Here is a 27,777-nt window from a genome sequence, read left to right on the forward strand (position 1 = left end):
TGCCAAGTAGATTTGGCCTGAAATTTTACATCGCATTACATATATATTACATCGGAAAACAACCTTACTTGATATTTTCTTTATCAATTCCTTGTAGGGATGAACACTTGTGTTTTTGTTGTTTATGACAAAAGAATAGATAAAAGGGGCCCTTTTGAAAAATGAACACTCTATTATTGAAAAATAAGCCCGCTGTATTATATCAAAATATCGCAAAGCCCAATATGTCCTTGTTTCTGTATGCTACTTCAACCAACTTGACAGATGCAATGATATAGAAGAAAATAGATGAATAAATAAATAAATAAATAAATAAATAAACATCACGTTCGAAATAATAACAGGGACAATAGCATAATATCAAATGATACACTTATCTATAGAATACACGGTTAAAGTCCAGATGGTAATCCACTTACAGAATGTACAGCTGGTTTTCTATACCGGTGAATAATGTCGCATTCACCTCCGTGATAAAGTTGCGGGTTAAAACTCTGAAAATTTAAATTTAAGAATCATTTCATCAACTGTCCTATTCTGTACTTTTTCCAAATACATTTAATATGAATGGAAATCAAATCTTGGCTACACATATCAATGCCACAATATGTCTCTTTCTCCATCTCTCCCCCCCCCCTCTCTCTCTCTCTCTCTCTCTCTCTCTCCTTCTCACTCTCCCTCTCTCTCTGTCCGTCTCTCTCTCTCTCTCTCTATCCAAGATGAACTAGTTAATTTTAAGAACAAGAAAATAATGTCACGTAAACTTCATTTCTATATTATTTATCTCCATTGATGTCAAATATTACATACAAAATACTGTTGAAATCATTGAATTTTGATATATTTTGACATTACCCAAGACACTTTCCCTATATCTTGGTACATAAACCGTAGAGACAATCACGCTTTCGCATTTTCATTCAGAAATTACATAATATTATAATAGTCACATAACTATCATGACTTTGTCTATAATGGCTAGTTAAATTCTATAGAAATTGATATCATTAATGGAGCAGCCACACTGCTCTAACTGTCAAACTCGTGTATATATGTTTTATAATAAAATACAAGAGCAAGTATATGATTTACGAAATATGTTATCCAAGCTTTCCATAACAGGTTGGGTACATCTTCGTGTAGGTGTTACACAATGTTCCTCTTGTCCCAACAACGTATACACGATTGGTTTCTCCGCGATACGGCACATCGGGTAATAATAATGTGTGCCTGTAACAAGTTCGGCACCCCGATTCATACAGCCCACGAGTCTTACAGCCCATGAGTTCGACACTAAGCAAACAAGGCCCAGAAGACCGACACATTCAATCCCATGATGTAATGTCGAACACGTTTCTATTTTTTTTTTACCGTTTATACCCACTGTCGGACACCCTGGCCTTTAAAGAAGAAATTTATAGGAAATAATGTCATATAAGTTGACTGTTTTCCATCATTTAATGTTATTTTGATTAATTTCTGACATAAATCATGCAATAAAGTTGTCTCTGCTTTGAATATAAGAATCTTTATTTTTACCAAATTTGAGCACTGGAAAAAGTTCGATGCGGCTACGAAAAGTGCCAAATCTGTGACGTCACTACGTGTGTATGCAACCCAGTGGGATTTACGTATCTATAGGCAAACTGTGTACACTTTTCAGGAAATTGGTGTGTAATTTGTTGTCAATCTAGAATGAATCGTCCGCAAAAAACTATAATGACGTCGTGAAATTGTTTGTTTGTTTGTTTGTTTGTGTTCATTGGAATCATATTTTACACCCATAAATTTACGGAAGAACAAAGTTTTAAAAGCACAAAACCTATCGTCAGCTCAAGATTCACTATTATATTGCCACAATTTTCTGTTATTATTGACACAACAAACGATTGCCGTGATCAGGTGTACGCACAACAGTACCAGCAGAATCGGCAGTGAAGAGGTATTCCTTGATGCCGTGATTTTAGCTTGATTCTTCTTCGAAATGGCATGATGAAGGTTTGTTAGTGACCTTCTTTTTCTCTTGTGTGTTGGTTTAAATTCTAATTTCTACCTCAACTTGCTAAAAAAAAAAAAAAAACAGTCTAACAAAGCGGGAAACTGCAACATTTCCGTGCTGAGCAGCAGTCACGATACACGTGTTGCATGCAAGCATGCACCGCTGCTGCTGCAGCGATCCCCATAGTATAACACGTAGGTTGCTTGTAAACAAGGGGGTCCTCGGCGCAGTTGACCAATCGTGAACACGTATTTCGATCACGTGTCTTGGTAAGCAACAAGGCTGTTTACGCGTCTGGGAGACGATTTGCATAAACTTACGCATGTTTCAGACGAATTTATGAATGAAAGTGAGTAGCATGACATCATGCAATGACGATATTTGGAATAAGCAGAGGTAGAGTTTTCTGTTGGTGCCAAATGTGTCAGGGTTCAACGCAGAATATCTAAGACACGATCGCCAAAAGAATAGTCAGTTTCGTCGTAAGCGAAGGCGATTTGGTCTTTAGACGTAAGATTTTGGCTAACTTTTGAGATTGACATCCCACTTTTCTCTTCAAAATTCCACATTTTGTAGGTTGAATTTCGAAATGTTGTTGATATCAATCAGAAACTAGAAAATTTCCCCTACAACGTGATACCAAAATTTCAATTTGGTCCCTGAGGTAGGTCATTTTTTGACCTTTTTCGGGCTGTAGCGCAAAGTCACATTTGCCGAGAAGTTTCGGGTTTTGCCAGGGCGGGTCTCATATAGCCGTACGGCAAATAAGCTCATACACATTAGGTGACGTCGCTCAAATCCGATGTTTCTTGTAACGAACGGAGGTACGTGGACATGGAAATTGGTTGTTTTTTCAATCTCAAAAACAATTTGGGGGTAAAGTTACATCTTCTAAAAGATATCCAGTTTTGTTAACTAGCTTCTTAGCTTTCCGTAGATATCAAACTTGTCATATTTCTAGATTATCTATAAATTTCTGCTTTAAGTGAAGATCCCGTGGGCCTTGTTTGCCTACTGTGGGCCTAACTGTGTTGCCTAACTCATGGGCTGTATTGATCATGGACCTTTTTTTTTTCGAATGTCGACCTCGTGGGCTGTATGACTCGTGCGTGTTGGTCTCATGGGAAGACCTCATAATAATGACAGTGCCCTCTGGGAAAGGGCTGCTGATAGTGCGAAGACTAATTTGGGTTTATGAGTTCATAATGTTCATTTTGTCCTCTGTGTGTGAGTCCTCTGCTACTGCATGATTATGTCATCGCTTTATGTCTTTCCTGTGGTTTTTTTTTTCACTACGATTTATACCTACAGTCGTTCTAGAGCTCGGCCTAAATCCTTGAAGACACCCGGTCTGAGGTTTGTCAGCTGATTGTTATCAAAGTCGCTGTTGTGAGAAATGAAGGCACGTTAGAAATCAGGGCATTTATTTGGAATAGATGTAAAACATGTAATACGAGAAAATGTGTCAACTTTCAGAAACGTTAACTTTTCTTTTGCTTTGGAATGTATCGTTGTATTGTCAAGTAGATATTTATCAACAGCGAAAACGAGGAATTAATCAGAAATCAAAACCACTACACCACTGCAGAAAACCATGCAATCTTTCAAAGCATGTCTTTTATTTATTTAATTTTCATTATGATACAGTATTAGTGAGTATCGATATCGTCTTATAGAGCAATTCTATTGCTGAGGAGTTACACAATACGAACAAACACTCGTGCCAGTACCTTTTATAATCAAAATCGAACATCCTACTTGGTGAAAATCATAATCATACGTTTATGCACCAGGCAAAAAACAAAACAAAACAAATAATTTACATCATTTGGCATTCATGATGTACTCACATCAAGAACAAGCTGTGAAGATCCAGAAAGCAGCCATCATCCAGCCTCCAAATATCATTGCTTTCCAGATACCTTTGCATGGAAGGAAAAAGAGCTCTTAAAAATCATTTCAGTGAGAAAACAAACAAACAAACAAGGCAGAGTATCGATTAGTCATTACCCCCAAATTCGTTGAGTTTAGTCGATTTTTGCTGATGAATAAATTATTCATCTCTGTCTGAAAATTACAGCCATCATTAGGTTTCAGATCTGCTTACCAGTCTCTTGGTAAAAACACCCTCTCAAATAGGAGTATACCAGATTTAGGTACAAATGCAGAAATGTCTCAATAAGATTAGTTATTGTTCAATATCCGTTTTAAAGGTTATGAAAGACTATATTGCCCACTCTTTGAGGGTTATACGTTGTACTGCCAAAATCGTAATAGCACATCTTATACTTTATGCAATCCTGAAGTCAGATGAGTCTAAGGATAAGATTCACTCTCATTTTTTACTCTTTCTTCTTGCAATAAGTATGGTTTATCTAGTCCATTAACCATTAATCCATAACATTTCATTACTGCAAAGACCGTTAAGATTGGTATAGGTTTTTCCGGCCAATTTCGCACTTTTGTCAGTCCAATTCCTTATTGCTGCATTCAATGATTTAGCAAAATTTAGCGTAGATGACATGTTCAGTATTTCAATTTTATGATCTCTTCATCAAATTCATTTTGGAGCATTCAAATTACCTTTAGCCTCATTCTAATCAACACTTCTTCATTAAAATTCGTAAAACAAGCGCCATTTCGTTATTCGTTCATTCAATTTAGAATGATATAGTCACGTGATAACGGACATGCTGCACTCGTTCATTCGAATTCATTTTTGGGCATCCAATTTAACATCTTTTGCAGTCAATTTAGCACTCATGGTAATGCTTTGGTTCTTTCTTTCTTTCTTTTTTCCAACATAGTTATTGTGTTGCAAGCGTCATTACATTTCATATTTTCGTATTCATTTTAGATATTTTGGAAACAGTTTTTTTTTTCTTCAATGTGCTTATTGAGTCTTCGAGTCCGTTGACCGCTATATTCCGAGTGTGTCGGCCTGTTCTAGGAAGTCAAGGTTATGATCATCAAATTTTCCTATAATTCTGTTTCTGTCTTCTTGAGAAATTTGTCTGTATCTAACTTCTGCTGTCATGACTGTAAGAAGATGAAGTTAATCTGTAGTATTGGTACACATAGGCCTAAAATTACATGTATGAAAGAAGAGGGGCGTTACAGAACAACAAACTCGAGTTATATGGAGTCAAAAATATAATACTTTTACTGCTTAACAGTGCGTGTATGAAACAGAAAGTCACATAGAAATACGCGTTTAAATGTTCTCATCTTTTCAAGAAAGAAATAACATGACGTTAATTTGAATGAATATTATTTTTTGGAATTTGACTGCCTATACGCGACATTGAATGACTGGAATACCCTTTTCGGCCAGTGCTGGCGAATTTGAATGACTGAAGAGCGCACATGCCAATTGAATGCCCGTTTTACGAATTCGAAAGGCACATGTGCAAATTTCATTGATCGAAATGCTAAATTGAACGAACAACTTGCAATTTTGAATGACAGAATGTGCAGTGACGAGGATTTTTCGCTAAATTGAATGAAACCTTCTATCAAATTGACTATACAGGGTGGCCCAGAAAGAACGGAACACCTAAGATCTTTAATTCCAGCAATACTGTTGCAAATATGTCATCATTTTGCACACCGTTTGAAAGGCCATTCTTTTTCCAATAGAATGACACCAATTAGCTCTTTAATTTTGGTTAATGTGTTATGATTTTAGGACCATTTTTGTCAACCCTTGCAATTTTCAAAATGTGATCATTTTGCACTCTCAGAGATGCCGAAACCAGCGAGAAATCGGCTTGCCATAGAACCAGTAGCATTCACAATGGTATTCACAATGACATTCACATTATTCACAATGATAACGGACAATAACAATTACACCTTCCGCCCCACATTCCACACATTGTGAACGCTACTGGTTCTATGGCAAGCCGAATTCTCGCTGCTTTCCGTATCTCTGAGAGTGCAAAATGATCACATTTTGAAAATTGCAAGGGTTGACTAAAATGGTCCTAAAATCATAACGCATTAACCAAAATTAAAGAATTTGGTGTCATTCTATTGGAAAAAGAATGGCCGTTCCAATAGTATGCAAAATAATGACATATTTGCAACGATATTGCTAAAAATAATGATCTTAGGCCTTCCGTTCTTTTTGGGCCGCCCTGTATAGCTCGAAACTCTTCCGGTTATCTTTGTCCTGTGACACAACTTCCCCGGTATGAAATTTTACGTTTTTCATTATCCGTTTGTCTGTTTGTTCGTTTTTGTTTTTGTTGCAATTGTTGTTATTGTTGATGATGTCGTGGTCGGTTTTTTTGTGTGTGTGTGTGTGTGTTTGTGTGTGTATATTAGTATGTGGGGTAATCCAAACTCTTCTATAAATGACGTTATAATTATACAATATGTCCGGAAGCCATACTTACAACAGGCGCAGGTTATATAATCCTCTGAATGTTCCTCTTTCTAAATATGACACACTGTTGTTAGAGACGATTCTGTATGGTACAAAATGACAAAAATAAAATTACAAAAAAGAGTTATCGGCAAGTGCAAATAATTTTCGAAATATTTTGAAGATCTTCCTAAATCCTTACAAACTTAAGCTTTAAAATAAACTTTGTACAAATCATTTTCAAGTATACTGATGCTGAAGTGTGCCAGTATCAAGCTGCTTTTATTATCATGCAAACCTTTTATAACTTTAATTATGCAACAAGTCGTTGCGGTGATGCATTAATGTCAATGGAAAATAAAATGGCTTACTGCGTTGTTGAATATAAAATAGAATATATTTTGTTGATTCAATTCTACGTTTTGCTCTGCATGAATCTCCTGTATTATTTTTCCTATCAACTTAGCAAAACAAAATCACAAAAAAAAAATGTTCTTTACACACCATTTCCTGTTTAAACACATAAATTAAAGACATTTTTTTTCGCACGTATGCCTACCTAGTCCTTCAATCACTCATATGAAGTAGGGAATGAGGTGAAAGAGAAAAGGGAATTGTCGACTCGCAGGGTTTTTTTTTTTTTTTTTTTTTGAAAATAGTGTTGGTAAAAATCATCGGCATTAATTTTCAAACAGATCTTTGAACAACCAGCAGGAGTCTTCAAAGCCTTTGTAATAGGGGCATACAGTTATAATGACTTTGAAGATATGTTAACTGTAAATGCAGAGTTTGATTGTAAGACAAGTTTGATACCATCTTTTTATAAGGACATATTTGCGATGAAATCTGTTTAAAAAGACAAAACATGATAATAAAGATACGGTATATTTTTTATCATAATGTAAAGAATACTGAATATGTGGGGTATCATCGCAAAGGTATATTTTGGTCCATCTAATGATGGACTTACATTTAAATGTTTATAAGATTCGGCGCTTAACCTGTTGTGCGATTAAACTCTTCATTATTGTGTAACCGCTAAAACATCACGCAGAGACAGGAACTGAGACATGTTAAACAACGTTCTGAATAATGTACATACAGTTTCCACAAGCGATGGAGTCCGTCAAAGGTACCAGGCTGTAGTTGGGTTAGCTGATTTGAAGATAGGTCCCTGCCGAAATAGAAACGAATACTGATTTGACATCATACCGACATAAAGATGAGAGAAGCTAGAATCTAACGCACTCTTATGACTGTATCAGAGTTAGTAGAAGGTTAGAAGGGTCAGCTAGAATAGCAAAATGTGTCGTGTCTGCAATTGTACATTTTGACTCCACAGACATAAAACTGTGGAAATGAATCACCGCGCTTCTATGTAGTTAAAAGTGATGGTCTGAATGAAAAAAAAGAGAGTATAAGTATCTAAAAATCCTTTCCAATGTATGCATGCCATGTGAATACATTGATGGTCGTAGTCTATCATGTATTCCAATTGAATACATGTATATTTAATCAAAACGATGCACTATGATAACTGTGTCAAAGTGCAATGGAGTATAATTCGATGAAACAGTGCAGAGATATCTCACGTCTCAAGAATTTAATTAATCGCAGGAAAGTTTCATAATTATGTGAATATTTGTCTCCATGGCAACGAAGTACCAAGTGAACTCACAAAAAAAAAAAATGCAGATTGCAGGCAGCAGTCAACGTTGCAAACCTTATTATGCAAGGTTTGGTAGTTTCCCGTTTTTATTTCAAGTAGTATCTAATTCAATTCAAATGAAGTGTTATTTCCAGGAGCACATTTTTGTTGATACAAGTTCAAGGAGAGAGAGAAAAAAAAAACGTGCAATGCATTACAATACACAGAGTACGTGTTAAAGTAATAAAATTTATTGTGTAAAGTAATTGTGTTACTGGAAAAGAGAGACCTACGCAAAAGACAAAGCTTGAAGAAGATATCACAAGATACTAATGTGGAAGAACGACTTAAAGAAAATCAAGGGAATACAAATTTGCCACAATAATAATATGACAGCTGAAAATAATGAACAGCTTTCGGGAATTTCGAGACACATGCCAAAGGATCGAAGAGTCTTAATGCGGTCGTTAGTTTGAATATCTTTGGCAGAATATCTTAATACCTGATAATTTGTTATTATTGTCATTTATTGCATTTATGCCTAAACCGTAAATAATTGTTTAGTGCATTATGTTCAATGGCATAAAAGAAGATATTAGTTTAAAAAAAACACACACACTCAAACAGAAGTTTAATGTCACATCCATATAGAGTAATCCAATTTCATTATAGGAAGGATTTCTAAACTTTATCAGTATTTGTTTAATTAGCATGTATACATCAGATGATTAAATTCAGCTGATTGCTTTTCATGACGGGCAGAAAAATATCAATTTTTCATGATTATACTCATATTTTTTGTTTGTTTGTTTCAACGTCGGGCATAATTTGTAATTCTTGCAAACGCATATTATACTACTTTATAGGTCTCTGATGACTATCGAACTCACAGCGTGTGCACGTTTTCCAGTCCTTCAAATGACCCAGCTTCTAGATCTCCAGTATTTGCCGCAGTCAGGTTTCTGGATTACAAAGAGAGAGAGAGAGAGAGAGAGAGAGAGAGAGAGAGAAAAGAAAAAACACTTGCTACACGTTCTGCTTTATACTGTGGCTGTTTTAAGGATTTCTAACAATAGAGGCTCCAGCACCTTGTACAAACGTAAGAGCGTTGTCAGCCAACCAGTCACGCGGCAGAAAGTATGATGTGACCTTACACATCTATAATTTCTAAACAAGCTTATGTAGCATAGTTAGGAACAATACATAATACATTTGAAACAAGGCAACCATATCATAGGATCATGTCAATTGTATTTTCGCACTTATTGCCATTGAATCCCTACAAATTCAATACCTATTCCAGTTCAATTCGACTTATTTCACATTGCAAATTCCATAGATTGAGCTTCGGGTTTTGCAATGTCACATCAGACCGAAAAAAGAGAACAAAAAAGAAATACAGACGATTTAATATACCAGGACAAAAAGAACAATTAAGAATACACAAACATTTTTATGACTCATAATATACAGTGGTATTGCGTAATAGGAACTATTGGTAGGCCTACTTATGTCTCTATTATGGCAGACAAACGGGTAATTAAATTTAAGCATCGTGGCGAAAGACCCTGTGTGATCGACGTCATATCATTCTCAGTTGATACAATGTAGCATTAGCTTCCAGTGCACAGACATTCGACATTCGGACTTAAAGGACTGTACAATGTAAATGCACGTTGACTTGTACTGATTCATAGTTCACTAATTATCACTGTTATGTGAGCGAAAGGATATCTGAATACGCACCGTATCATATCTTATATTGATTCTACTGGTATTTTTCTTCAGATCACTTCGATAAGTCCCCTCCTCCCCCCCCCCAAAAAAAAAAGAAGAAAGAAAGATAGATTAATAAGGGAACAGTGATATTTATGATTGACAAAAGACATTAGATTACACTGTACCTAGTCTAGACAAAGTGTAACTTCGATGTTTCCCCTGTAATGTCTTTTGTTAATCATATTATTGGTAACATGAAAACATGCAAGTTATGCTCAGTCTAAGGGAAGGTGCGTTTCTAGTCTTTATCAATACACAACACTCTATCATACATTTGGTATAAGATCTTTCACACCTATGATTCATTTTCATCTTAACTAAAGAACAAATGTGACCGTGCATCACAAAACGAACAAAAAGTCGCACACATTGATTTTGTGTGAGAAACTGAAAATAGGTGAAATGGGTCAACCTAGGCGATCTTGACTTTTTCATAATTTCTGAAAGGGCAAGTCTTCTTCTATATAATGCTAAAATTTGGGATCATGAAACGGGCAGGAAGGTCTGTTTTCTAGCAGTTTATCTCGAACATTTTTGGTGGAATAGTGTGATTAGATGTGTCTTTAGAGTCCCCTTTTAATTTCTTTAAAACCTTGTCCACACTCTTCACTTTCAACTCTAATAACTTTTGAAAAGATGATGCTACTGCTTTAAAAGTTGGCATTAATTATGGACAGAATGTGTTGATAAAGCATGCTCTATTTCAGTGTAATCTGATAATACCTTCATTGTTGTTACTCCAGTGGTTTAAAGCTTAAAGTCTGCTCTTTCAGAATACGCTCTCAACTAACATTTTATGCATGTTATGTCTGGCGACTTTCTGTTTGTTTTGTGATGCAGGATCACAAATACAAAAGAAAAGGAAATATGCTGCTAATCGAGAAATCTAAACATTAACTTTTGAAAGCGGCATTATTGGTGGCAGTGAGGCTTACAATAGAATTGCCTTCTTCGTAGTGTTCCTCGCGTATTCTTCGTTCCAGCCGTTGGTGCAGTTTATCCACATTGGCTGCCAGTCTGATTGACCACAGGCTGGGTGGAGGGGACCGTATAGGTCATTGTAAGGCGACTCGCCGCAGGAACAACCACGTGGACACCGGAAGGTTTCTGCAGAGTTGTACCGTTAAATTTTTTCTGCAATGCATCTTATCTGTAATAGTTACTGACATGATCATAGAAATTATACCATACTACACCCACAAACACAAAACCGAGAAGGCAGGTTGCTGCTACCATAAAGACGAGTGTTGATATTGCTCATGATGTCAAAAAGTAATAATAAATGTAAAAGCTTTTAGACACATTTGATTGAAGAAAAACAAAAAAGGTCATGCATTATATCAACTAGAAATGTCGCCATGGCGACTGGTATGCCTCCGCCATAATGCATGATTCTCCTAATAGGTCTATAGTACATGTGGACAATGTGTGATTACATTTTCACAAAACTGGCAAAATATCAAAATGACGTGTTTGTCACAAAAGTGTTGAATGTTCACCTTCCTTGACATAGGTTTAATTGGACGAATAGGAGAGCACGTATTTGGGGATTGAAGGACTTTAACTTGACTTTGACCCTTTCATAAGTTTATGCCTTGAGTAAGTTTCAAGGTATGGAGAAAAAATGCAATTTCTGTATTGAATAGTAAATTGTTACCATTTTCATCTGGCCATTGACCCTAATTGACAGAATTACTGTCAGGCAGAACATGCATAAATATGTATTAAGTTTCATGATAACTTGAGCCACTTCCGAGATATGGAGGAAGAAGTAAGTTCAGCACTTTCACTTGATCTTTGACCTTTTGACCTTTTTAGCAAAAAACAAAACACAAAAACAAAAACAAAACTTTCTAGAGAATCACTATCAGGTTAAAAATGCATACACCAAGTTAAAAAAAAAAATCCTGCTGGCATTGCACAAATATGAGTGAAATAGTAAAATTTTGAAGTGTTGCCCTTGACCTTTGACCCCTGACCTTTGACCCCCATGAACCCCAAATTCCCTAGCTAATCACTGCCAGTCAGTACATGCATATATACTATGTTCCATGAAGATACCTTGAACTATTTCCAAGATACGGAGAAAAAAGTTAGATTTCACATTTTTTACTTGACCTTTTGACCTTTGACCTTTGACCGCATGATCCCAAACTTTCACTAGAGAATCTTGATTGAGCAATACATGTATACACTAAGTTTCAAGAAAATATCTTCAGGCATGGCATAGATATGGGGGAAATAGTAAAATTTTAAGCATTTGACCTTGATCTTTTGACCTTTGACCTTGAGCATGTGCACCCAAAAGTTGATAGGCACAACTTCACCCCCTTATACACATACATGCCAAGTTTCATTAGGATACCTCAAAAGGTTTTGGTAGTTACCCTGTCCACAAAATTCATTACGGACGGACGGAAGGACGGACGGACGGACGGACGGAAGGACGGACGGACGGACAACCCGAAAACATAATGCCTCCGGCACCACTTCGTGGCGGAGGCATAAAAAAGATTATCTGTTTTAATGTCGGTATAAAGTCGTATTCTAAGGCGTTCTGTAAAGAGGCCGTTGAGATTCAGCTATCGTATTTTTTACTTTCCTTCCAGTATTGCTTTGATTGGATGGAATTCCACTTGTTTCAGAACTCTTCAAAGTTATACTGGAACATTGTTAAAACTATACACAAAAATACTTTCGATATTATACACAAACAGAATGAAGGAGATATCATATTTTTGCTTCACAAGTGCTAATAAAAAAAGAATATTTTCTACTATAATGGTCGAATTACATGGGAACGATTTTAATCTTCTCCTAGCCTAATCTTTTCTTAAAACTATTTCCCTTGTTATTACCGTATTGTCTAAATGAGCGTTTTAGAAATAATATAAGAATTAGTGTAATTTTAGTGACAATAAGGAATATTTCTATTCTTTTAAAAGTTCTGGTGAAACTCACCACAGTTTTCTTCATCGTCCGATAGAGGGCAGTCGTTGACACCGTCACATTGGTACTCCGCTTTCAAGCATAAATCGCTTCCTCGACAGGCGAATAATTCAGCACTGCAGTCTGAAAAATGTTATATGGATGTTAGTGCCAAAAATAGTGTTCAAATAATTGTTTCCACATTTGCATCTAACCTCGACGTTTTTACGGATTTTTTTTTTGTTTTGTTTTGTTGTTGCTCTGATTGTTATCGTCATAACTCCAAGTCAGGTTATTACCCCATAAAATCATAAGGAGATTCATGAAAATAATGAATCATACCGAGCACAATCGAGCATGTCAAAATATCAAAAAGTATATCTTTTGAAACCCAACATTTAGTAATAATGGTACATAAAAAAACGACCTTCATACATCTATTTACAGCACTATAAATGACGTAAAATGTACACATGATTTATGTAATTCACTTAATATACAGAGAGAGAGAGAGAAAAAGAACGAGAGGGAAAACATATGAGAAAAAGAGAGATAAAATCTGAAGACGTGCAACTGTGTGAGTAAAGGACCGTCGTCTTTGTATTTATCCACTCGTGTAGGCGGATACTCACTGCCGCAGCCAACCTCGTCGGAAAAATCATGGCAGTCTGTCATGTGATTACATCTGGCTACAGTCCTGATCGTCTGCAGTCCCGACGAACACACGAAGCCGTGAAGATCAGCGCTTCCAAACGTGGCTGGGGGCATGAATGACATAGTACAGATAGTCTATTAAAACTATTTTTATTTGCCGTTAAGAACACTTCAATAAAGACGAATTTCTCTTTTACTCAGCGGGAATTCGGGAAAAGTTAAAACTTGCAAAGTAATAGCAAAATGATTTCATAAGCACACCATCAAGGAAATTTTGATCAAAACTGGATACATTGGATTGCTATGGAATTGTAAGATTTCGCAAAACAGTACTGTAACAGTTAACATGAACTCGACATAACTGAGCTGATGATGCTATCACCTAACAATTTCCATTGATCGTGTGCAAAAGGTTAGGGACTGGGCGGGTATGACATGGTCAGAGAAAGTTCCTCGTATCTATTTTAAGATTAGCGTCTATTTACAGATTGTTAAGGGTAGACAGGGAAATCAACATACTGACAGTTATTTTGTGATCGTACAATTGGCGATCTTGCACACCAATCAATTTCTGATGGATTCAAAACATCTTTCGTTCTCATTTTCTGATTTGGAAAATGTTTCCTAATGAATTCATCAAAAGACATATAACTTTATATTTGTTTATTTTAAGAAAGACAATCAAAACATAACGTTTACCTAGCGTCGGGCTGTCTGCGTTTGACGTAAATAATGTCCTTTTTCAGGAAGGACAAACCCACCCTGCGTGTAGCCTTACTGACCGATCAGTTGGAATTCATTGAAACAGTGTCTAAATCATCTGTCTCAAATATTGCTGAATGTATTAAACTGAATTATCCTTGATTAAAGGGGACAAATATTGAAAGTATCTGCAGGAAGAGAAACCTAACAATTCTTACTATTAATGAGAGACGAATACACATCCAAGTAAAAACCACCAAACTCCCTCATGACGTCACTGCAAAACTCGACTGTTGTGTGACCGCCACTCGGTAGAAACAGTGACGTCACATTGCCGCTCGTCAGCTTGAAAGTGTTGGTGGTGTTATTGTGAGTGAACCGGTGACTTACTGTGAGTGTGTCCCAAGGTCGCTCGATCTCCAAAAAGTTAACTTGTATCGAGACCTTCAGAAACGTTTTGACAAAGTTTCAAGAAAGCACATTGAAACTCATTAACAAAACCTCATCATCATAGCGACAAAGGAGTACATACCTCACTGAAGGGGGGCCTTGTACCATAATTGGTTCTCCCTGCCATGGAATTTTATGCGGTAATCCATTCTTATGTCTCAGAGATTATAGGATAAAGAGTTCTCAAGATAGCATAACTTGTGTTCATATTGTAACGGGTTGGTAGTTTGCTGCCGCCTACTTGGGGAGACCTTCTGGGTGACAAACTAGGACAGGCAATCGACACAGAGATTGAGCTGTGATAATCGGGATAAATCTACACAAATCTGGTTTGTATGACAAGTCGGTTGTGATTATTTGATCATTTGGTAACATGCGAGACTGTTGATCAATAAAGAATTGAGATAGTGACGTTAATTTGATCTGAATTGAAGAATCTTTGTGTGTCAGTTCAATGAATGTTTTTGGACGGAGTGGCTGTGCATGTTCTGACTGGTGATGTACGGGGAAGTGCCGCGTGGTGAGGCCGGTCGTTACAATATTTCATTCATCTGATATGACCCTTCAGTCTGCTAGTTGTGTTACGCCTTGTCATCATCCTAAAAAATGATCCCTGTGCGCTAAACGAATCCAAACAATTTTCATGATTGCACATAATATGTGCATACATTGACAGCTCCATGTATAGATTTGTGGAATTCATTGTGGTTCTTAAGCAGAGAAGCCAATACCCTGAAAAACTCAAAACAAATTACACTGAACAAGGATGATGACATAAGAGATGCACATGTTTCAGAAATGTAGCAGTCATGCTTGCTTGGCAAGTCCACCTATGTAGAAATAATGCATGTTTCGTCTGTTGATCTGCTTCCTTGAGCCCCCACTCATGCATTCGCATGGTGAAGCTGCAAGGTGATCGTCCTTGTTCATTGTGGGGTTTGTTGTCAATTTTGAAAACATTCTTATTCCTCCTCCCACTTACTCTAAATTCTGAAACTCTGTTCCCAGTATAGCTAAGTTATATTGTTGAAATGTAAACGTCTGAAAATAATCCGGAGGACTCCTTTAAAGAATTGGTGACTGGAGTAAAGGGGAATTAGAGAGGATAGAAGTGGCAAGCTTATCAAATGTTACACCTTGAATGCAATTAACCTTTTACAATTTCATCTCAAAACATATGTGGTATTGTCAATGCTGCTTTAGTTAGGAAATGTTTTTACAATTTCATAAACTTAAGCTAGCCTCGATCATTGCAAACGCAAGATAATCAATAACTTTGAATGACCGACATTCTTTAAGATGTGCTTCTTAAAAAGAAGCAATGATGTGCTCTGTTTGGGTTCCATGCTCATGAATATAATTCTCTACTTATAAGATGCCCTCAATTAAAGTGTCTTGTGAGAGTACACGTAACTGTCTACCTGTGGTGAATGATCTCTTTGTGACGTAATTGACTACCACGTGACTGTGACTGCCTTTACATCGCCCTTTAATGTTTTGATTTCACATGCTGGTACTAAGTAGACAAGTCATCATTATCATTATACCAGAGACTGATAATTCAAACTTAGAGAATTTCGAGTATTATGAAGATCTAAAGCTATGGGGTGGGGGGGGGGGGGGGGTAGCGTGTGTGTGTATTCTGACTACCAAACCTGTGATCAAACTTGCAATTTAGAAACCTAGACAAAATCATACAATATAAGGCACCTCCTTTCCTATCCTCCCACAGTTGCGCATGATACGCTCTAAAACCCTTGATACCTTCAAATCTCAACTAAAGAACTGCATTTTTTTCTGGTCAGCAACTTTGTGAAAAACGGGTGACGTATTTCAGGAGCCGGGGCATTTGAACGTTCTTTATAAATAAATTGCGCTATGTAAATGCTTTTATCATCATAATAATAATGATCATAACATTGGTAAAAACCAATTCTGTGTGACATTGCTCACCCTTTGATCCATAATTACAGACGAACACAACCAACCAAGTTCTTGAATTGAAAAGTGAATCTCTCGCGATAAATGGAGCCATCTTTTTTCCAGTGACCTCGACTATAATGAATTTCTCCGAGGCATTGTGCCTTGACCTATCGTGCAAGTTTTAATCTAGAGCTTTAATGACATTGGAACACGATACTAAAGCATGATACATTACGTGACCTGACTTTGCGGATGGTGTTTCCTTCCAAACCATGCCCTCAAGTTTACTGCCTTCACTGTTGGTATACTGGTTGGTATACTTCAATGTACTTCAATATGTATGTATCCAGCGTAGATCGTACAGAGATGTGTACGTGACTATACACATGTTAGGGTTTATAGGCTACTTCAAAACTCCTAGTCTGCCCATGCCACATCTATATATCATAATGAAGGGGGCCGAGTGGGTGGATGAGAGCGAGAGAGATGGTGAGATGAAGTGAGAATGGTGTGTGTCTATGATGAGGATGGTTATAAAAAAAAAAAAAAAAAACCCGAAAAGGACAAGCACTCGACAGGAGTCATGTGAACAGCAAGCAGAGAGATCTCTTTTATTGACTCATAATATAGTCACCATGGTCACAGCTCGAATACAGCCCCTAAAATGCAGTTTCGGAGAACCCTTGAGACACTATTAAGTGTACAGCATCATAAAGTCCGCACATATTTAACACTAAAAATAACCCATTTATATTAACACACAGATACCAAGTGAGTTGTTGTCCCTTAAGCCATGTAAATCACAATGGAGTATCAATAATAGTCTCACAACTAATGAAAGCATCTGCCGTCACTAGTTGCATGTGACCTAAAAGCTCTCTGCGTTATTTCATTAGTCACGACTCTTAAAAAAACAAAACAAAACATGATGCATTAAACAGACTTTGAATGGCCGGAAACAAATGTTGTAGATGTGTGACCACCATCCTATACCTATGAATACAGGTCTTATTCATCATAATTAGCTGTGAAAAAAATTATACCTGTTTTGATTTAGGGTCCTACGGAGATCTGACCGAAACTATTGCTATTTTGTTCGAATAATAAAATAACAAATGATACAGCACTTATGTCTTCACTAATCTAAAGTACTGAACAGTTTACTGAAGCCTGAAATGTATCCATTATTAACACTTTCTATAACCTTCCTATAAGATCACATCATACGGACAAATCCTCTCTTCCATCTATCACTCCTAACATTTAGAAGTCACTTCGTCCCAGTCAAATCGACTGCTAGGCTTACTCAAAACAATGCCAATCACACACCTGATTCATAAACTACATTAAATCAGGAAGGTCAACAAGGTAAGATGGGGGTATAAAAATGTTGAAATGTTATATTACACCAAACTACTGATGATCTTACAACTTTAGATCACAGGTACACCAACCATGAAAAAATAAATGCAAATCAACACAATGTCTGGGAATGGCAAACCTCACATGATAGCAACGGCAGTGCAATATCTTTAACTCCTCCATTGTGCGTGCCAAATAAGTTGTGATCAATACCCCGGTAGCTTCTTAAATCTCTAGCCAGACAACACACTTACAATATACCCTAGTCCCTCCCATCAATACAAAATCTTACACCATTAAGGGAAGCAAAGGAATGATAAATTTGTGACGTTCTCATATTCATCAACTCATGTTCTGTGAACATGGTGAACAGAAAACAGAGAGGTGCCCGCCACATGGGTGCGCCCCTCTGTTGCTGATGACTTAACATCCACACGCCGATTGTGGCGTCTGACAATCCCCATAATAATATCAGTGAAATTTTGTGGCAAGCGTATAGAATCTACAATACACGTTATACTGATAACTTTGCCGATTTCAAGACAGAGGGAATTGCAAATTACATGATTTTCGCTGAAAAATAGAACAACTTTTAGAGGAGAAATCACAATTTTGGATATCTTACCAATTTCTTGTCCAAACTTTCAAGACATTTTAGGGAGCAATCTACCACTATTATTTGAATTAATCTAATCAATGTCATGTCACTTGAACAGTTGACTTACACAAATCTTCAGTGCCAATATTAAAAAAACAACAACAACAACAACGACAACACAATGCTATCTAATGGCGGAGTTCTCATCATCTTTGACCCCATTTACAGTGCAGGGCTGGGCCGAGCCCGGGCTGAGCCTGGGCGGAGACTACCTCCAGAGCTTGGTCAATATGCGCGGCCGTTTTTTGGTACTGCATTCGGCCTTTTGCGCGTTTACAGTGAAAGGAAGGCCGGGCTGAGCCCGGGCTGAGCCCGGCCTTTTCACTCACTGTAAACGTGGTCTTTGTTGGTTTGTTGAAAATTTATAGCGAAGGTTAGTGTGTTGGAAAAGTTCAGCTAAACGCAATGCTTGGCTGGATTATGTTTTCATATTGACCGGTCGCACATAATACGCACAGATTCACATGCATACAAACATCGACAGCTAAAAAAACAAAACAAAACATACAACATGTATCCTGCTTATTTTACACAGCAATGAGGATAGCTAATTTTAAATTGAGTATGCTACGTGATGTGATGTCGGACGGGTCTTGGGGCCTTTTTTTTTTTTGACCATTGCAAACTCATGGGCCTTCTTTGCCTATAGTGTCGGACTCACAGACCTTTTTTTGCCTGTAGTGACAGACTCGTTGACCTTGTTTGGGTAGTGACGGACTCGTTGACCTTGTTTGGGTACTGTCGCATTCATGGGCCTATTTGCCTTGTGTCAAGTTCATGGGCTGTATATGTCTCATTGACTTTTTTTTTTCAATGTCGAGTTCGTAAGCCGTATGACTCGTGGGTGTCGGTCTCGTAGGATGACCCTTGGGCTATCTCTTATACGCAAATTCCTCTTTCATGCCTACCCCAATATTTCAATTTTGCACGTTACCGTGTATAATGGATTACATGTATATTTATGATATTGTGCGCCGCCTTGCTGTGTGTTTCGAATAATTTCTGTTCTGTTAATGCAAACTTTGTCTCACGAAAACGCAAAATGTACCTAAATATAGCTTCATTTTCTAGTGTTGTCAAAGCCATGGATAACTTTCCCCTTTCATTGAACTTTATATCAATATTACATTCATTTCTATTGTTAATGCATAACAAATTAGTAAAGTGGTGCACAGGACTATTACATGATGTAATACATAACATGGTAGTACATTTATCATTTTGTTTGCGTATGTGTGACAAAGAGTTTGTGTTTTGGATTTGTTTGTTTGTTTGTTTGCTTGCTTGTTTGTTTGTTTGTTTGTTTGTTTGTTTGTTGTTTGTTTGCTTATTTTTCATAAAGTGCAGTTGAGGTACTGAGAGGTGACTTATGATTATTGTTGGGTGATTTACCTGCTCATCTTCTGTTGTTTCAACTGACCACTCTCGCCGGAAGCCCGGTGGGTACCGCTCGGGTAGGTTCGGGGAAGAGATGCTCTGAACATGCCGAAAGCTTTCACAATGACTGCTGCCTCCTGCAGGATACAAACAAGGCAGGGAATGATTAAACCTTCACATCAGAATTCAAATCTTCTGACAAATTCACTTGTTGGATTGGTGTCTGTTCATCATGTCACCGACCGCTCGACATTGTTAAATTGTGTGTGAGTGATCATTGATTGCATAGATTAGAAAAAAAAACACAATAAAATCAAACCAGCCCAAACATAAACATTAACTTCACACATACGCACTCGCACATACACGCACACACACACACACACACACACACACATCACGAGATATAGATATCAATATAACATATCAAAACGTATTCTGTTTCTATTTCTTCATTTTTCTATGCTTATCCTTTACATTATTATGATAAAAGTCGCACTTGAATGTCAACTTAAGCTTTAATAGTAGATCAAAGAATCCTTTCTAGCTAGTCAAACAAGTCTGACCTTTTTAAATGACACACAATACTCAAGAATTAATCAAGGGCTGCTTCATCAAAGCGACAATAAACCCAGCTAACATTCATTTGGACGTTTTCTGAAAATTCTTGAAACGTTCCAAGTTCGCTATTTGGACGTTTTGTCGAAACGTTTTCAGAACGTCTTTTTGTGAGAGGTTTCCGATGTATTTAAAACGTTTCAAATGGACTCGTTTAAAAAGACCAATAAAAAAACTTTAGGAATTTTCAAGGACCTGCAGAAAAGCTCTTGGACGTTATAGACGTCAGTAAAACCTTTAAGAACATTCAAAACGTTATGTAGACGTTCTGAGGACGTCCAGAAAACCTTTCAAAACCGTCTAGAACGTTCAAGAAACATTTCAGGAACGTCTAAAAAGTCTTATGACCAGTTCCAGGACGTTTAGAGCGCCTTTCATATCCGTCTAGAACGTCCAGAAAACCTTTTAAAAACGTTAAATGTTTATTTTTTTATTGAGTATTAAAAAAAATAATCTCTATTAGTTATGAGATTGTACAGGCACAATCTGGGATTATTGTACCCTAATCCTAATCCTAATAATCCTATCCCATCCTGTTCCTAATGTCCTACCACCTACATACCTGTACATACATCCTATTCTCAATTGATGAATCTGTATTACATTCTTTATAAACTAGGAAAATGTTCAATACATTCATTGACATTGTGCGGAAGAAAATATTATGGGGTCATCGTATGATTCGCGAAAGTGTCATGAACGCAAAAATTTCTGGTTCTGCAGTATTCCAGGATTGAGCAAGACTATCGACACGCAGTTCTTGATTCTTCTTAAAGGGGAAATACAGTCCAAATATAAGTTAGTTTGATAAGAAAGAGTAGAATATTACGAGCTCAACGGCATGAATTTGATCGAAATCGGATGAAAAATAAGGAAGTTATGACATTTTGAAGTTTCGCTATTCCGTTCTTGAACAGTCAATATGAATATGCAAATTGCAAAGTGAGCATGTCATTCTCTCATTACTTATCATGTAGTTTGTACATACAATTTCGAAATTTCCAGTTTTTCATTCAAACGCAATTATGCCCGAGGCTCAAATCCTCGTATATCTAACTGACCACTATTCTGAAGTTATTCAACCAGGTATAACGTCATGTTTCAGACTTCAATGACAGAAACATTGAATTTTGGTCATTGTTTGTACACGATCAATGGAAAATTGTAAGGGTATGACATGGTTAGCTCACTCATTTGCATATTCATATCCACTGTACAAGAACAGTTTTGCAGAAATTAGCAATACTTCAAAATGTCTAAACTTCCTTATTTTTTTTTCCGATTTCAGTCAAATCTCTACCGTTGAAGTTGTGAGACTTTAATCTGTTTTTATCAGACTACTAGTAACGTGTATTTGGACTGGATTTCCTCTTTAATACTTCTTAAAGTTCAGCCTACTCCAGAAATATTATCTTCCCTTTGTTTGTTCATTTCTCATATGAAAGAGGGGATTTTGTTATGGATGCCTACTGTGCATCCACGCAGTAACAATGACGTTGCAATAAAACACTTTAATACCGCTGTGATAACAGACACAAATCAAGATCGGAACATTGTCAAGAGGATTTATTTCGAGGACGTTGGTCTTGCTTTAATTTCTTACTTAGCTCAACCTGCTGGCGGGTCAGTTCCGGTTGACCAGACCCTAAGGTTGTATCACTATCTCATTTCCGGAATTAGTGTAACCTTTAATCAACTAGATTCGACATTCTATTGAAACGAAATCATTTATAGTAGTACTTTTCATGTGCCATGGTATTTTTCATTAGCCTTAGTGAAATCTTCATCACGTTGACACAGTTTCAACACAATGTTACAGAATAATCCCTTGTATACCCACTCTCATGATTGTGAAAGGGTCGCACACACGTCAGTATTAGCACGACCTGAGCAGAGAAGCCAGCTGTATATTATACATACAGTGCAATCCCGTTATAACGAATGCGGTTAAAAAGACATTCTCGTTACAACGAAGTAAAAATTCAAGTCCCAAACTAATTGCCCATACATCTCACACTATAACTGTTCGACTATAGGCCTAACGATACTTCTATATAAAACGAAAGAAAAGTTACTGTCCCGAGGACTTCGTTATAACGAGAGTTATTAGTAGTTTGACCACACTGAATGAAAACTTTCTTACGTGTGGTGATGTGAAAATTTCATTCTGAGGAGTTTACTGCAAGATTATCACCGAATGCATTTCGAACAATGCGAAACTTGCTTGACTTTTGAAACCGAATATACAACGAGAAAATACGGTTTCAGTGCGTGTCAATATTTGCAAGCTTCTTCAACCGTGCAGGACACTGAAGATTACAGTAATTGTTGTTGGTATTGTTGTATTTTCATTAAGAATCGTTGCCTTTGTGTGCCATCAGTTTTCCTGTGATCCCAGGGACCACACACATCAGCAGAGACATACATGAACATGTAGGCATTTGATTTAATTCGGCCGTTCCATAGTAAAAGGGTCTATCTTGAGAAATGTTACTTCGGAGAAAAACGGGTTTAAAGTTTGTGTATTTTTCATATTTCATTTTTTAAATTTTCATAATACATAACATTCACAAGCCATTCTCTCTACAAACACAAGAGGCAGACATACAAATACACCAAACTTTAAACTCGTTTTTCTCCGAAGTAACATTTCTCAAGATAGACCCTTTTACCGTGGAACGGCCGAATTAAACGCAATCTTTAAATAGTATCATAGCAACAAGTATTCCCAACGCTATTATACCCAGAGTTATTCAACACTTTACCAAACACATCCACAAAGTATAAACAAAAATAAAATCATTTTTCAATATGATTTTGCATGATTTTAAATCAACTTATCAACGAGGGCCTTGAATGACAAGGTTCTTCGCTATTAGTTGATGAATGTGAGAAAAAATAATGTCGATGTCCTGTAAAGTTATAAATAAACAAAGTAATTACATAGACATATAACTATGATCGTGCGCCGTGCATGCACAGTTCTGTGATTGGGCCCGTCGTTAGGAACTAACAACGAGAACTTCAAGCGCTGAAACAAGAACGTAGTTTTGGCAATAATAACAACGATAATCAATGAACAATGATGATGAAATATCATTTAAACCCATCGATCATTGTTACAGTAGCGTGATAAAAATGAATGATTTAAAATGTTGAAAAATCATGCCAAACCTAATTTGTTTTCATTTCACGTCTATCAAGGCATTAAAGTAGAATTGACATAGAAATCATACCACGAAAGTGACTCCCGATGAGCAGACAGATAAATGTCACCCGGCAGACCAGGGGAGTTCTTCCCATCGTACTGGCGTGCAACAGTCTTCCCACTCTTCAAGTCTTGCAGCACTGAATGATTAGTTTACACCAAGCTCTACTTATCGGGTGAAAAAAAAAAAAAAAAAAAAAAAAACGTTCCAGTTGTCTCTGCGTATGAGATTAGTACTTCTTTAATATCTACCCGCATTCACAGACCGACAGGTTGCTGTTGTTGGTAAGATGTGAAACGCTTTCCCTATGGTGGACGTTGCGCTATTTCTCAGCCTCCCTTTAATAGTGGACATTTACATAACAACAGCAGACACACTACTTTCATTTCTAATTACACTCATGCAGTCCCGTGCCCAGGTATTTCGATGAAATGGGGATAGACACTTGTTTGCTCACGTCGGTCTTGAACTACGGAGTTTTCGCCACACGACGGGAAGACCGAGAATACGCGGAAGCAATCAGCTGTGACAGTCCCCACACTCGGATTCCCGTCCCCATATCTACATCGCTTTCCTGTACAGGACGGGAGCGTATGGACAAGATCGCTGATTGGCTGGCTGGCTGGCTCACTCGCTGCCCAGCATCTAGCCTTTTGTCAAGGCCCTCTCGCTGTAATGCCGAGCGCGCCAGTAGCCCCACTCAGCTGGGCTCTCTTCACCATACAGCGAGAGGGCCTTGACAAAAGGCTACCCAGCATCGGGACCGAACGCTATTTTGGCCGAGTGCCGTACTTGTTTTCCCCAGGACGCGGACGGGACATTTCTTGGCTTTGATCATGCGCAGAAGCAAATTTTGCACACGGCTCGCTCAACTCCCGGCCGCGTCGTGCTTGCGAAAACTCCCTATTATATAGGAGCCGGTATAGGAGTGTCTGCTGGTGTCAGACAAGAAGCCAACTTAAAAGCTGCACGTCATACAAACTCGTGAACCTTTATAACAAAAAACTCCTGCCCGGGCTATTGTAATGGGAGAAATTGAGCACCGGAACGCGCGACCGAATAAAATTGACGATGGACACAAACATGTATGACACCAAATTCTGTCTATGACACCAATTTCTTTCTATGAAACTGGAATTTACATGCTCAGTGCACTGTATCACTTAAAGCTAGTCTGATTCGAAAAATTTCGTAGTAACGCTTTTTAAGATGCAAGGCTTCGCTCATAGAAGCGGGCAGAATTCTTCATCTGAACAATTCAATCAAAATTGCATGTTTTAATCAATTTAGGATAGCTTGTGTAGTAATTTGTTTCATTTGTCTTAGTTGTAATATTGAATGAAGGCTATGAACTGAAGCTTTGTTCACATATATATATATATATATATATATATATATATATATATATATGTATATATACATATATATATATATATATATATATATATATATATATATATATATATATATATATATATATATATATATATCAAACATAAAACATTTTAGGCACTTGGTTAGGGGTATATCAATTACAAGCGCTAGCTGCAATTGAATATGAATGTAAGGTAGTACATTAGTGACAGACCTCACAGGCAAGCAAACTACAGACTCATAAAACGCCCTCTGGAGGTAACAAACGCTACAAGACAGTCATACTTGACAAATAACTTTCGCATTGACTTTTATGTCACACTGAGTTGAACTATGGTTTAACTATGGCAATGAAAAATAATGACCCGCACAATAGGGACATGATTTTTACAACAAGGAATCCGCATGTCACAAGCATCAAGGTTGCTTTTTGTGGGTCCCTTCATTTTTCATAGATCTTAATTGTTTTAAACTTACACATACGTTTTATTGCATTAGCAAGCATTATTCAAAAGAATATTAGCAAACTTATGTCACTGTCCTACCTCTCATCTGCATGCTTAGTTAATTTGTATTCTGTTGAAATTTGAATAAATTTTGAAATGAATTGAGTTGACCATTAATGATTATTATATACTGTTTTATATCAACTCATAAAGCGCAAACACACATCCTGTTGAATCACAAAACCAACAAAAAGTCACAAGACCTGATTTTCCGTGAGGACTCAAAACAAGTGAAAAGGGAAAAGCTAGTCAATTTTTATCTTTTCACTATATATATATATATATATATATATATATATATATATATATATATATATATATAACACAAAACATTTTAGGCACGTGGTTAGAGGTATTTGAATTAGAAGTGCTAGCAATTGAATATGAATGTTAGGTAGAAAATTAAGGCATTTCGTCCACGAAATGATAATATCGTTAACGAAACGGTCATTTGTCGACGAAATGACCGATTTTGTAACGAAATATTCCGTGCGACACTTGGCGCCCCATGGTCTTTGTCCATGGTTTAAACATGCGAAGCGTGGAGGAGAAAAAGTTATCAAATGGAGAATACTTATGATTGTTGTTTGTTTGTTTGTTTGTTTGTTTATGGCTACAGTGTAGGGTCAATCCCAGTAGGAACATGCATTTTTTGTTGTGTGATGACGTATATATGATGTTAGATATTTGATCTTATATGACTATGGCCATAGCAATGATTGTGGTTATCAAGTGCAAGTTGTCTTTAGAATGACTTAGTTGATGTTGTCTTGCAAAGTCATTTTCTCCACTCGAGGGTGGAACACTGGTCTTCTTTGTTTTTTTGTAGGTTCGATGTCTGTAAACTGGCTGAAATTACTGTGGTTTGATTTAAGTTTCTTTGGTCGTTTTGTACTTAAGAAGAAATTAGTACAAAGTAAGTACAAAAGAAATCTGCCCCGTTTCGAATGTGTTTGCGGTGTGGTGTGAGCTAGTTCCGAATCGTGCTCATCAAGCATGAGACGTATTCTTAGCCATAGTTTATTTGTTTTGTTTGTTTGTTTGTTTGTTTGTTTTTTGGTTTTTGGTTTTTGGTTTGTTGCTTTTTTTTTGGTTGTAAGTCAATAGATGGCGCGATTCTAGTAATCTGTTGGTTTGAGTGGCAGCTGACTAAAACAGTCGAATCGAAAAATAAACAAACAAATAAACAAAACAAACAAAACTGGGAATATAGTCATGGAAAGTTATTTCTCTGCAAATCTCAACGTTTCGCTGTCGATCAAAACGGGTTGCAGAATCTTTAATGAACAATAGTCTTTTCTTAGGTGCGACATAGATTTTCTTTTTAAAGAATTCATTCTACCTGATTCGCATTTTTGACGTGGTTTTTGTGTTATTTGGTGCGCTTTATTCTTTGCAACTGATTGACAAATTGCCCTACATCGACGCTTTATTCTGTTTTACATCAAGTCAAGAAATAAGTAAAGTCGACATGATTAAGTTAAGATTTCAACTTTAAGGGTTTGCAAATTACAAACAAGTCTGTAATTGCTGCCGAATACAAATGGCTCAGTATTAAGGTTATTATCCGTACATAATACCGAACATTGATTTAGACGTTTTGACATTAACAGAAATTTTATATAGGCCTATCATTTATTATGTATAATTTGTCTCGATGCTCGAAGAGGAAAGAAGAGGAAAATGTTGATTGAGGCTGATTAACGCTTTAACGAGCGAAGAGATTTCACTTCGTAAGCTCACTAGGGAAATTAATTGTTTTTCGTCGCGTTGTATCCTCTGAATATGTAATCCATGATTCAACATCTTCGGAATTTTATTGATTTTATTGGCTGTGAGTAACTAGATAAGGATTCAGTGAATACCTATACAAAAGGTCAAAAGACGCACAAGATAGGGTATGTCTCAAACATGTCAGAATGGAAAGGATCTTACTGAGTAAAGTTTTGTAAAGATATCTGTGTAGAGCATTGCTCAGCTTTAAAGTCGATCACGAAAATGGCACCGTCTTTGGACGGAGAATTCAGTTCATTTATTCCTTTTATTAATCTTAATATCAATTTTCTTTAGTATAATTTCTTGTGAACCAAAAGCTCTTTTTTTCTTTGTTTTTTTGTTTTTGTTTTTAGAATCAGGGGTAAAGAGATGGTGTTAGAATGTCATCCCCCGTCAAAAGCGATCATAATCTAATACATGTGAAGATATACCCAAATAATATTTT

The 27,777-nt window shown here is 36.9% G+C and overlaps 1 protein-coding gene across 1 annotated transcript in view; it reads right to left on the reverse strand.

The window, feature by feature from the left end:
* LOC140239872 (relaxin receptor 1-like) overlaps nucleotides 1-21,041 on the reverse strand; it is an 84,827-nt gene extending 63,786 nt beyond the window's left edge. Inside the window, exons 1-8 of the mRNA XM_072319690.1 lie at nucleotides 21,030-21,041; nucleotides 19,893-19,986; nucleotides 13,356-13,481; nucleotides 12,757-12,867; nucleotides 10,731-10,902; nucleotides 3,850-3,921; nucleotides 3,309-3,383; nucleotides 420-494 (exon numbers count right to left, since the gene is read on the reverse strand). Coding sequence (XP_072175791.1) covers nucleotides 420-494; nucleotides 3,309-3,383; nucleotides 3,850-3,921; nucleotides 10,731-10,902; nucleotides 12,757-12,867; nucleotides 13,356-13,481; nucleotides 19,893-19,986; nucleotides 21,030-21,041 — 737 coding nt within the window. The remainder of the gene's footprint in view (nucleotides 1-419; nucleotides 495-3,308; nucleotides 3,384-3,849; nucleotides 3,922-10,730; nucleotides 10,903-12,756; nucleotides 12,868-13,355; nucleotides 13,482-19,892; nucleotides 19,987-21,029) is intronic.
* Between the last annotated feature and the right edge of the window lie 6,736 nt (nucleotides 21,042-27,777).

The sequence above is a fragment of the Diadema setosum genome, chromosome 16, assembly GCF_964275005.1.
Source record: "Diadema setosum chromosome 16, eeDiaSeto1, whole genome shotgun sequence".
NCBI lineage: Eukaryota > Metazoa > Echinodermata > Echinoidea > Diadematoida > Diadematidae > Diadema > Diadema setosum.